The following is a 13,262-nucleotide window of genomic DNA, read 5'->3' as shown; positions in this document are numbered from 1 at the left end:
TCACAGTCCGTTCTTGTTCCCAGGTTGTTTCTTCTAATATAATTCTGACTTCTAATACTTGGTGCAGGTTTAGGTTCTCACAGACCAATTTCATTGTCAGTTATTATGAAAGAATGGACCACTAAAGCCATAAACTGATGAACTGATTATAAATAACTATGATAAGGGGAAACCTAGATCCTGACAAATACTTAGACCTATACTGGGAATTCTCCCACAGTCTGTTATTGTTAATGGTTGCATGATGCTATCGTGGTTCATATCAATCAGTTTGTGTGTGTGTTTGTGTGTGTGGGCTTGTCTTACAAGTCTAGGATGCTAGATTTAGTCCCTGTAGTTAAATTGTGTGTCCAGTCTCTCTCTCAGACAGCCTCTGGGGTTTGGCACGGCCGGGTGCCAGCCCGTCTCAGCTCTGGCCAACTTGTCGTGTGTGTAACAGGAAGTGCGTCGCTCTGAGTGAACCTGTCGGACAGGGCTGGCTCACACTTGTCGGCTCTTTATTACAGGATTGTGTGACCAGAGGGTGAACCCTGTTCTTGTTTTATCTACTTATGACAAAAATAAAACCAGTGCTGTGTCCCAGTTCCATACTACATACGGTGCTAATTTTATACAGTAGGCACTCATTTTGATAGTATAGTGTTTTTGCAATTAGTACACAAGAAATAAATGTACTTTACATTTTGTACTAACAGGAAATGAATTGATGTGAAAAATGTGAAACGGTTTTTAAAAAAACATCAAACCAGCAATAAATAGAGAAGAAGAAAGATTTTTTTTATAGCTTTGTAGGTCGTCACCGGGAGACGAGACCCTGCACAGAAGAGAGAGGGGTTGTAATGTTGAAGAAAAGTATTGTGAGCTTGTTGCTGGGATCAGCAGGAGGTTTCTCTTGAGACCCTTAAAAAGGAAATATGTATAAAAACGGCAGACAGAGCAAGGCTACTTTATTTCAACTTTACAGTTTACAACAATTACAACAAACGTCTGCTGGAAGGATTCAGCATCTGATTTTTAGTTAATCTTGATTGACCTATTTGATGATATTTTTTCATTTGATCTTGTTGTTTTACGGAGCAACGGTTCCATATCAGGTGCCTCTTAGTTATACTGATTTGTCATCATCCTGCTCTGACGTCCGCATCGTACTCTGTTGTGAAGGTCAAATGAAATGAAGTGGACTGCTCGTGGCTGCCTCAGCCGGCTCTTTGATAAATCCTATATTTTCCATCCCACTCTGTGTTTAGGATCACCACAACCGCTGCCTGCATGATGGACCTGCGCCGCTACCCTCTAGATGAGCAAAACTGCACCCTGGAGATCGAAAGCTGTAAGTACCGTTGTCCCTGACAACCAGCTCTCACGCCCACACCTAGACATAGAATAAAATAGATCCCACGTACACATGCAGCTCTGAAATCTGGTCTGCCAGCCCAGTGGCGGCAAGGTAGAAGGAAGGTTGATAAGACTGCATGTAAAATGCTGAGAAAGGCTGATGAGATATCAAGAGATACGCATCAAGAAGAGGAACATCACTAATGGCTCACTGACTGATAACATCCAGCCTAATTAATTCAACTCCAACTGCAGTGGCTGATTAGGTCCAGTGTTTCAGGGATGTGCTGATAGTGGATGTTATGTGCAGCTTCCTCCAGAAACTGCCTCCATGTTTGTACAGTACAAAGAGCTCATTTCACATGGAGTTTGTAATTGTACGTGATCCGGCGTTCTCGAGTCGAGGGAGGGAGGGAGAGCGCTGAGGAACATGAGAGGGAAAGACGAGGTCCTCTGCGTGTTTTATCTGGGTCCCCGGAGAAAAGGATTATGGGGCTGGGATGTGGTGTAGGGCTCAGTCTTTCCGGGTTTGATCACACTATTGCCAGCAGCGTTGAGCAGCACAAAAACAGTGCGGGTCAGAACCGCCTCTCGCTGCTCCTCTCCCATTATGCTCGCCATCTCTCTCCTCATCACTCCCTCTTTCCGTTTCTCATCTCCTTTCTTTGCACAGTCTCATCCTTCTCTTTTTTCTTCTCTCCCAGCCTTTTTATCTCTTTCTCCATCACTCATACTCTCTTTTTTTCTCCTCCTCCTCCTCCTCTCTCAGGCAGCCCAACACAAAATGCACACACACACACACACACACACTCCCCCCCTCCTTCCCTCCCTCATACACACACACAGTTCCAGTTTTGATCACCAGGCACTATCTGCTCTCATATGGATTAACTGGCAATGGTTTTAACGTTGGAATCGCTTCATGCCAGAGCATGCTATTTTATTCAGACTAATGAGCCCAGAGAACTCTCACTTCCCTTGATAAACTTGATGCATTTTTAACAGACACAAGTCTTAAAACCCCAGATCCCCTGATACATCAGCAGCTCACTACTGCAGCTCAGGCCACTGGTCTCACATGCTGGGCTGCACTGAGCAATAATTGATTTCTACCCTTCCAACAGTAAAGATTTATTGTATTGCACACATACACATGCAAATACACACCCACATGTGTATGCATATCTTAGAGCTCAAACTGCATTGTCTCTCTCTTCACGTCAGTCTTGACTCGCTTGACGGCCCAGGATTAGTGCGGTGATGTAATATATTGACATCTTTCCTATAATGTACAGAGACAATGGTCCAGAACTAATGGAGTTACAATCCAACTGACCAGTTATGTACAGGCCATAAAATGCTCCCTTCAAGCCAAAACCTCCCTTTCCCAAACTCCTCAACGCCCTCCTGATCCCAGCCCGTCATGGCTGATCAGAGCTGCGCTGAGCTGCACATCAAAACAGCAGCATGGTGGACTCGGCCCTAATTGGGGTGACGCAGAGTTGCACAAGGCTGGGATGATGATAATGGAGACGTGGAGGGAGAGCTTACTGTATCTGCTGGTGTACAATTTCATCATCAAGCACATTATGCTCCACAGCTACAAACAGGAGGTGTGATGTATTTAGTGTTAGTTGTGTTTAGTTTTTATTAGTTTTTATTAGTTTCAGTGTTTTTCAGTGTTTCAATATTAGTTTTTTTTTTAATCATATTGTGGGTATTTACTAGTCTTAAGTTCAGTGAAACAAGACGTATATTTGGGAAAATGTCTGAATAAGCAAATACTGTTTGTTTGTTTGTTTGTTTGAGATTAAATCAGCATATATTTATCCCACTCCTTAAAGTCTCCGTGCCACCCTCTGGCCACCACATGAATATTTCTCTAGATCCGCCCCTGCCCCACATACACCGTCCTTCTGCTGTGAACACACCAAACGTGCATTAATCCGCAGCTGAAAATAGTTTACAACAAATACACAATTTACTCCTGTTTGAGTGATGTTTGCTAAAAGCTACAGTACCTAAAAAAACTAAAAACTATGTATTTGTGACTCGTTAAAGATTTATATCTTCAGCAGCAACAAATGATATTCGGAGCTGAGTGCCACAGACAGGATGACTCAGAAAGTATTGAGAAATGCAGTAAGACAGTGATGGTTATTATGGTTTTATGGGATTTGTTGTAATTAACCTTAAATGTTAATGATGCAAGATGTACATTCTCAGATCAACTTCAGAGACAGAAGCTCTGATAGGTCTTTTTCATGGCAGACATTTTGACATGTCACAGTAGGAATAACGTAAATTGTAAAATTAATGATCAGTTCAGTCTTCAGTTTCAGGTACCTGCTATTGTGCATCCAGATTCATGCAGAACGGAGCCACTGTTGATATTATTAGTAACACTTGTGCTTTTCCTGCTATGACAAGTCCAAATGTATGCTGTGAAAAAGGCCTATGGGTGAAGTTAGCTGCCTGTCCAACCAATAACACCACAACACGAGCACTGTGACTAACTTCACCTTGAATGTCAGTGCCACAGCAACAAAGAATTTTGTGTTAATTTTTAAAAAATCTGAGCCTTGGAGTTTAATTATTCATCGCATCTGAATAGGTCACTGCCTCTATTTTGAGGCAGACAAAGTAGAACTCAGGGCTGGGAGATGGCTGCTCCCTGTTTGCCTGCAACACTGTTAATGTCAGAGACAGTCTGCAACAACTGCAACAGTTTCCATCCATGTGCAACAAACACATCCAGCTCCAAATGCTTTCAACATTAGTCTTTAGTCTTTTATATGGATTAGAGTTTCTGTTTTCTCTACTATGGATACCCTGAGTAGATTCCCATATATGCAGGAAAAATTATAACTACGATGAAAAGCTTTTTTACTTTTAAATGACTCATTATACATCTGCTTTTCAACATTTAATGTTTTTAAGGATCATACTTTACGTTACTTTACACTAACAGCCATTCTCAAACGTATACAGAAATATTTTAAATCAATTTGATCCATCACCGTAAACATTTTTGTGAATGTTTCTGTTCCGATTATTGGCCTGGCTGATTATCGGATTCGATATTCAGAATTTTTCAGATTATAAATTAATTCAATTTTAAAATAATTTAAAAATGTGCTACTTTGGCTCTGTTGTAGCCGAAGTTAGTAATTACAGTAAGTACACTAATGTACTGTATTTTGGTTCCCAATACTTATTATCGGTTTCCTTTATTACTAATAATCATCTGAAATAAACATATCAGTTAATCTCTACTTGTTTATATTGGTGAGACATTTCTGAAAACTCTTCTGTGTTGTATTCAAGAAAGCTCCAAGATACAAGATTTGTGAGTTTGTTGAGCGACAGTGTATTCACAAGCTCTATCGTTGGAAAGATAGAAGATAGAAAGATAGAAAAGATAGAAAAACAATAATCCAACATCAGTTTTGAAAAGGGTTTTTTTTGTGTGTTTGCTTTGCATTAAAAGATTTGTTTGGTGGCTGACAGCCAAGCAAAAAGTGTTCTTTCCAGACCTTCCAATAAGCACTTGAACACACCACCAAGAATGCATTAAAAAAATTACCTGCTTGATGCTACATCATCATGCTTTTGAAATGTATCTCTGACAAAAAAAAATTAAGTTAGGTGTGATGGATTACAAATCTAAAGCAGGTGTAAAGTCACTGTAAATTGGTTTTCATAGTAAACAATCAATGAAAACCAATTTCTACCTGGAAGATGGAAAATCAATCTTAAAAAGTGTGTTAAAGTTATTCTCAACTATTCTGTCTTGTAGCACTTTAAAACAAAGTCTGCCTAATGTCTTTAAAGTTTCACTTCAGCCACTTCTCTTCTTCTATTCTCAAATTGTATAAGAGTAAAGAAATGATAAAATTAAATTTCCCAATATAAAAAAGAAGCTGTGACAAAAATATCAAAGATAAACATATTTTAACATTGCCAAATAGTTTGTCTTTACTTATCTTATGACCCCGCAGATATGAACAATTGTGAGGCTCTTGAGCTACAGCTCTAGAAAATATTGAGCAGTATTTGTAGTGAATGAGCTAAAAACATAGATAACCAGCGCACCACCATTTAACACTACTGCGCTACACTATGATGTATTATAGACCGTTAATGGACGATGATAATGTGTCTCTAAGTGCTTTTGTGTCTCTCTGCAGATGGCTATACCACAGATGATATTGAGTTTTACTGGCGAGGTGGAGACGGCGCAGTGTCTGGGGTCGACAGGATAGAGCTGCCACAGTTCTCTATCGTCGACTATAAACTCATCTCCAAAAACGTGGTCTTCTCAACAGGTACACAGCTGTTCGCGTGCACTGGCTGCTTCATTCAGCTTATTACAGGTTATTAGGAAAAGGGGACATTTACTGTAAATTAAACATATCCCAACATTAAATTGGTATACGGTATTGGAGACGGATATGACAGGCTCGCTAGTGTCAAGGAAAATATAGCTTTTAGTGGGTGTCATTGAGGAAAATCTATTTCTATCCAACTTCCTCTCTCCCTGTGCCTTCTTCAGGTTCCTACCCCCGCCTGTCCCTCAGCTTCAAACTGAAGAGGAACATTGGTTACTTCATCCTGCAGACATACATGCCTTCCATCCTGATTACCATCCTCTCCTGGGTCTCCTTCTGGATCAACTACGACGCTTCGGCTGCCAGAGTGGCCCTGGGTAGGATCGCCTCGCCACTGCTGAACAGTGACCCTGGGAAATAACCCAAAGCTAATTGATAACAGACCATAAAAAGAGCCATTTAACATACATATAGACTTGCTTTAGATCTGTGCATTATTGTCTGCCATGAGCCTGATCTCTGTGTTGACTCTTTGTTTTCCCAGCATTTACTTTTCTTCTCATTAGCTCTAAGCATGTGAGTGATAGCAGCGTGTGTTAGGCTGCCTGGCTAAATGTCTGTTGTTCAGAGATGATATATGCATGACTCATGCAGAGCGAGAAGCGCTGCAGCTCGACCTTGAAGCGTGCTGTCTTTCTCTCCTGCCTGTCTGTCTATCGGAGCCTCTCATTGGTCAGAGATCCCGGCTTATCAGAGCCAGATCGCGGCTAAATTACAGCCGAACGAGAGGTGCCAACATTTGCTTAGATGCACCTTAAAAATAAGACTTAATGTTTTTACATCAATGTCAAACTACTAAAATGAAAGCTCCCTTTAGTGTTACACTTGGGTATGATAGGTCAGAGCAGCAGAGGAAATGGCTCTGAGCTTTTTTTTTTTTTTTTGTGTGTCCTTCTTGTCACACACCATTTGTTTTTTGGAGTGGGACACATGTGGGTTGGAGCCCCAGACAGTGCGTTCAGAGGGTAACGTGATTTAAAGATTTTGCTTCCTCCCAGCGTCCTGAGTACGTGCAGCGGGCGAGTGCAGCCAATGAGAGATGAAGCTCCATGCTACAGAGACACTGCTGGCTGCTGGGTTATTTATAATACGTGTGAATCTGACCAAATGCAGATTGTGCATGCAGATGACTAATGTATCAAACACAATGCGTGTATGTCAAAAAAACAGGTGAATCGTGCTGTGACTAATAGCAGATGTTTACAGTGGAAACGCTATGCTTTTTATACAGTTTGTTCCGTGTCCGTTTGGATACATGATTAAATATAAACCTTACTCAAATGAAATACAGACGCTTTCGGTCTCAGGAGGTTTTAAAGGGCTCTTTTTTATCCATATGGGTTCACATTCTGTCAGGCCTGTCTGTTTGCTATAAATAAATACAATATAACGTGAGTGACAAACACAGGTGCTTACGTTCACAAGCGCACACTCGTATCCTTTGAAGATGAGCACCTGATCCCAACTACTTAGATTTTGGGCAAATTCCAATGAAACTCCAAGACACCCTTGTGCACTCACTCCCATTTATAATAGACACTCAGTAGTTTACTGGAGAGTGAGCAGTAAATTTTAATTTTCAACACTTTAAGCTTTACACTCATCTGCATTTTACGTCATTGTGACGGATGTAGAGCTTCATAAGTTGACTGTATTTTGTGCTTCTTTCAATTGCATTTGGGTTAATGGCAGAAAGCTTTTGTTTGTTTGTCTTTTTGTAGTTTTTTGTTTCCATTGTGAATTTTCTTTGGGCATAAATTTACACACAAATAAATTAGCAGACAGTAAAAAAAAAGTGCACAAAATCATAAGTAGTGAGTGATTTCGGACACAGCCCAAGACTACAGCAGTTCTTAGGCACAGTGGCGCTTTGAGCTAGATGCTAATTACAGCATGCTAACATGCTCACAATGTCAATGCTAACATGCTGATTTTAGCACGTATAATGTTTACCATATTCACCATCTTACTTTAGTGTGTTAGCATGCTAATATTTACTATTAGCACTAAACACAAACTACAGCTGACGCTGATGAGAATGTTATTAGTTTTTATTGGGCAAACTGAAATGTTGGCCTACTCGACAAAAAGTTATTAAATCACCAAAATGAATATGATTTATTCTGAGGGGGACATTAATCAAAATTTCAACACTTGGTGACATTTCACTCAAAACCCGAAATGTCAACAGCTGATGATGCTAGAGGAAAAGTCGTGGCATCACTAAAATCTGTCGGATTCATTGTCTTTGGTCCATGAATGTCTGTACGATTTTTTATTTTAATCCATCCAGTAGGTGTTGAGATATTTCAGTCTGGGCCAAATCAACATTATCATCGCTGACGCCATGCTGCTAGCATGGCTAAATGTCTAATAACCTTTAATCAAACTTGACAACTTGATTCTTTTACTGTACAGATGATGGTAAAAAATGTCTTACAGCGTCTAAAGACTTTCTTTCTAAACGTGTGACCTGTGGTATCCAGGGATCACTACGGTGCTGACCATGACCACCATCAACACCCACTTGCGAGAGACGCTCCCAAAGATCCCCTACGTGAAGGCTATTGACATGTACCTGATGGGCTGCTTTGTGTTTGTCTTCCTGGCCCTGCTCGAGTACGCCTTCGTCAACTACATCTTCTTCGGCCAGGGCCCCCAGCGGCAGAAGAAGGCGGCTGAGAAAGCAGCCACGGCCAATAACGAGAAGCTGAGACCCGACCCCAACAAGGTACATATGCAGGCAAACTTCCTCTAGAGGTATCTGTGCTGTCAGTTAATGTGTGTGTGTTTGTTTCTGTGGGCGCAAATTACTTCTTCTCCTCTCAAGGTCAATGTGATGCTGTGATCAATGCTTGATGTCCTTTACCAGCACTCTTTACTCCTGCTCTAGCTCTCCGTTTCTCACTGGTTTAGCCTTGTGTATCAACTTTAATACTCAGACCAGGATCTGAAAGAGTGAATGCAGAAGCAATGATTGGCTCATACTTTATCTCCATATTTCTGTGTCTCTCAAAGGGCAAGGCGCCTTGGAAAAATCACTGGCTGTGGTGCCAAAGCCTTCCCTTTTTTATTCAGCTGCTAAAGTTAGCAGGAGCAACAGCAACATAAAAAAATAAAACACCCTTTCCTTCTGAGTGTGGCAAGCTACGATTTCCCCCAAGTAACAGTGCTGATTTTGTATGCTTGCAGTGGCTGGTGGGAAATGTAGTTCAGAGAGATGATGCTCTGTATGCCAGAATGAAACAGAGGGAAATTGACGCATATGACTCGATGTGGGATCCCATCTTTGTGGACGATGCCGCATTAGGACTAGGCGAGCAAAGAAATAAGGTACTGGAGGTTTTGAAAGTCAAAACTAACAATGTCATCAATCTGAATCAATCCAGATCAGAGGAAAATGCTGTAGTTTTTGTGCATTTCTTTGATTTCTATAGATTTTTAAGGCAACTTTGATCATCACTCCCACCATTGTGTTTTTTCCCTCTCTTGGTTTGCTCTTCATGCATTTTCCTGACAAACATGGCTTAGCAGTTTGATTTCTGCAGGCATTAATTTAATCTTAACTTGGGCTCTACATCTAAATTAATGGGAAATGACAAATATGGCAAGAGAGAAGAAAACATCAGGAGCTTCTCTTAAGATAATATCATTTAGATACAAATACTGTACAATTTCAAAGGCAATTGATAACTCTCTTAAGACTAAGTGACGCAATTGAAAAAAATGGATCGTCAGATAAGAGAAAGAGATCATTTGCAGTTTGATGAATAGTGCCAACTAAGTGGCTTCGCTTCAAAGTGACTTACACAGAAAAAACAAAATACAACAAGCTCCATTTACAGCGGGACAGGATTGGATTATAGGGACGTTTTTCCTCAGAAGTCAGGCTATGGATGAAGAAATGTTGATCCGAATTCACTTCCCACAACGTCTTTCCTGACCTGCCCCCGAACCTTTTTAGCCTACCTCTCCTCCATCTTTGCAAAGTCCTTACTATTTCTCTCAACCTTCTCCTGTCACATTTTTTTCCTTTTGCTTTCTCTTTTTTTATTCAGTTTGTCTTGTGAATCGACAGAATTTTAACCACAATCTGGTTGAAATTCTGAGATGACAATGAAGATTTCTCCATGAGAATTAGTTTGTGGAGTGCGTTGTGCTCTTCCAGGAATGTTTCCTCATAGTCTTGTGGTCGTATTATCACTCAGATATTGATTAACAGATGATCAATAATTTACTTAGTTCTTTTAAAAGTGCTTAAAATATTTATTCACTGTAAGTAAACACAATTTTTGACTCATTTGCATTACCCATTCTAGCACCTCATCAGTATTTTTTACACAGTGAATTACTTACTGATCATTGTAGCTGCACTTGTTTTGAATAATCATTTTACTAGATTTAGTTTGAAGTTAAAACCACTTTTAGATTTCCCTTTGGCAGTAACTTCTCATGGCTCCACCTGTTTTTACACCCTCACACAGATGACTCCTGACGACAACATCCTGTTCAGCACCCTGGAGATGAAGAACGAGATGGGTGGTGCCGGGGATCTTTCCCGGGGCCTGGGAGCACCCGGAGACCCCCGCAACACCATGCTGGCCTATGATAGCTCGACGCTGCAGTACCGCAGGGCAGCCATGGCCCGCCAGAACTATGGCCATAGCGCCTTGGAACGCCACGCCCAGAAGAAGTCACGCCTACGGAGACGGGCCTCCCAGCTCAAGGTGAATATCCCAGACCTGTCCGACGTGAACTCTATCGATAAGTGGTCCAGGATGATCTTCCCCACCGTCTTCTCCTTCTTCAATGTCGTCTACTGGCTCTACTACGTCCATTAAACCCGGCGGCGTCCGGTGGCCAGCTTGTGGCGGGCATGCAAAGAAGGGGGGGGAAGGGAGAGGGGGGATTTAGGGAAGATGAGAGAGGTCAGGGAGAGAGAGAGATGATGTGAGAGAGAGAGAATGAGAGATGAACAGTGCACCAACTTTTTTAGCTGGTTCATTTTAGAAAAAGTGGGGAGAATGCAAAGACTTTTGGATGGACTGCAGCAGCACCCAACACTTCAGTCAGCAGTGACTCTTTTAGGATTTGGGAAACACCTTAAAACGACTGACAAACACTCGAAAAAGAAGAGCGAGTTTTAAAAAGACAGAAATGGTGCCTGTTCCAGAATTTCAATATATCACTAATATTTGTCATTCGTAGCTTACTCTCTGTGGATCAAATATTTATGCTTGTGTTTGCATATACTTTAAGGATTTGTTTTGTTTAGTATCTATTTACTTCGTAGCCGAGCTGTCTGCATCCAGGAAAGCTTTATAAATGATTTTAAAGGAGTCATCCTTGATAGTCTATTTTCCTATAATTACTGTATATCAAAAACATCCTTTAAAAGCATGCTTATGTTTGATTTAATTTGCATCTCAGTCATGATGATGATGGAGCGCAAAGCATTTTAGTTTTACTAGTTGAGGTTAGTCTGTCAGTTACCATTTTTGCAGCTTTGGCTTTAGCATGGCCCGCCTGGGTGGATGGTTTGAGCATCGCTGGATGACAACAAGTGGACGGCAGGGGGCGCTCTTTTCTCTGGACATCCCTGTGGGGCTTTAATGGTGCCAATGCTGAACAGAAAAAGCTTCTTCAGTTGTTAAAGGTCTCATATAATCCGGTGAAAGAGCGGGACTGTTGGACACTGACGCTTTGGCCAAGTTTATGTTTTGCTTTTGCTGTGCTGACAGAATCAAGTCCATTTCACCACGTGTTATTTTTTTAAAGAGAACATTTGACTCCTCCGTACTTTCTGCCATCGTGTGAGGAGCTTCAGAGGCGGAGAATGGCTTTAACACGACTTAAGCTGGTGTAAGAACTTTGCTGATAGATGAGCTGAGTTTCATTGCAACCAGAGTTGCTGCATAAATATGGCAATCCACAATCATCATTATCAGTAGAATTGAATGATAGAAGTATGATGCGTTTCATTGTGATTAGGTTTCTGTTTTGAAAAACTGTAGATAAACATAAATCATGTTTAAAGAAAAAGAGATGATTCATTTTTATAAATCAATACTCACATTATTGTGTAAATATTATGGATTTATTCTATTTAAATGGGTCTCTGTTGTTGTTTTTGCAGTTGAATTACAGATCAAATGTTTAATTCAGTCAAAAAAAAAGAAGAAAAAGAGCAATTTAACTGAGGAAAAAGAAAAACACAATTCACAACTTTGCTGACTCTGTACTTTTTGGACTTTTCTCTCTTTTCTTTCTTTTTAATGGACTCTAAAAGCATCTACTTGCTGAAACTAAAGCACTTCCAGACACCAGTGACTTTTGGGTCAATGTTTTGTTCTCCAGAAATGACTAAACAAGGACCCCACTATCCAGGCATTGAAGTCAGGCATATTTTGTACAAAGTTTCTGTAAATTCCAATTGTAATATTTCATAATGACTGTAAATATCTTGTGTAATGATTGTCAGCAATTATGAAGATGTATCTAAATTCAATTAAAACTCAATTCAGTCTATCACTTCAATAACAGAGTACACGGCTGGCGGTTTTATGTGTCCTGTATGAATGTGCGACTGTTCATGATAACTGACTGTCGGGCTCATGGCTGATTGAGTGTCTGAATGAGTGAGTGAACAACTAAAGCCGACACAGGGACCGAGCAGGCAAGCGAGAGAAGGAAATGTAGGGGTGAATAAAGAGATGTGAGGGCTGCAGCTGGGGACTATTGGCTGCATAATGGATGGAGAGGCAGAGGAGTTGGAGCAAGAGGCCGCAGTGGTGGTCTGGCCCGAGATGGGCTCGGCTGGGGTCTGAGCAGGGCCAAGTGCCAGCCCCGGCCTCAGGGGACATTAACGCAGAGAGCCATAGATATGGAGGCACTCTGTGGACTCAACTGTGGGTCCGCTGGCTGCAGGGGCCGGAGCGCCTGCTACGAAAAAAGAGAGAGAGAAAATGAAGGACAAGGAAGAGAGCTATCCATTCATCCATCCATGCCTCAACCTCTCCCTGCATCTTCCCCTCACTCAGCAAACCCACAGCACTGCACTTTCCTCCTGTCCTGACCACTGTTACAGCCCTTAAATGGATGCTATTGAATATTTGATGATGCAAAACACTGAATATTTAATATTTAAAAAGGGATTTTGTTCTAGCAGGGACTAATGTGCAGCTAATGTTTGATTTTGAACCCAGAAGAACACAATGAGATATCATTGGGGGATGTTTTAAGTGAGGAAATATGTGATGAACATTATGAATTAGAAATTAGAATATACGCAGGAAATGAGGATTTTGAGTTTGTTAAATTGTTCAGTCCAGCTTCAGACACATAGAGAACCTTAAATATACAGTAGTGGGCTTTTAACATCGAGCTAAGGAAAATGGAGGACAAATTAATATGTAACGCAGAGAGAGAGACTGCTCTTGTTTGAGGATTTTATAGCTGGAGTTTGTTTTTGAGACAACAGAAGAGACCTGACCCCACTCTGAATAGAGCTGCCCATGACCTCTCTCTCTCTCTCTC

General features: G+C 41.0%; 1 protein-coding gene across 2 annotated transcripts in view; it reads left to right on the top strand.

Moving 5' to 3' along the window:
* gabrb2a (gamma-aminobutyric acid type A receptor subunit beta2a) overlaps positions 1-12,244 on the top strand; it is a 32,152-nt gene extending 19,908 nt beyond the window's left edge. The window contains exons 5-10 of one of the 2 annotated variants that reach the window (XM_035668917.1): positions 1,248-1,330; positions 5,526-5,663; positions 5,891-6,043; positions 8,213-8,457; positions 8,919-9,059; positions 10,211-12,244. In XM_035668917.1, coding sequence (XP_035524810.1) covers positions 1,248-1,330; positions 5,526-5,663; positions 5,891-6,043; positions 8,213-8,457; positions 8,919-9,059; positions 10,211-10,567 — 1,117 coding nt within the window. In that variant the 3' untranslated portion in view covers positions 10,568-12,244. The remainder of the gene's footprint in view (positions 1-1,247; positions 1,331-5,525; positions 5,664-5,890; positions 6,044-8,212; positions 8,458-8,918; positions 9,060-10,210) is intronic. The other variant, XM_035668918.1, reaches the window with a different exon arrangement.
* Positions 12,245-13,262: the final 1,018 nt, after the last annotated feature.

This window comes from Morone saxatilis, unplaced genomic scaffold (genome assembly GCF_004916995.1).
Source record: "Morone saxatilis isolate NCDOM2014 unplaced genomic scaffold, NCSU_SB_2.0 Contig22, whole genome shotgun sequence".
Classification (NCBI taxonomy): Eukaryota; Metazoa; Chordata; class Actinopteri; family Moronidae; genus Morone; species Morone saxatilis.
Note: the sequence above shows the minus strand (reverse complement) of the source record. Positions and strands in the feature narration are given on the sequence as shown.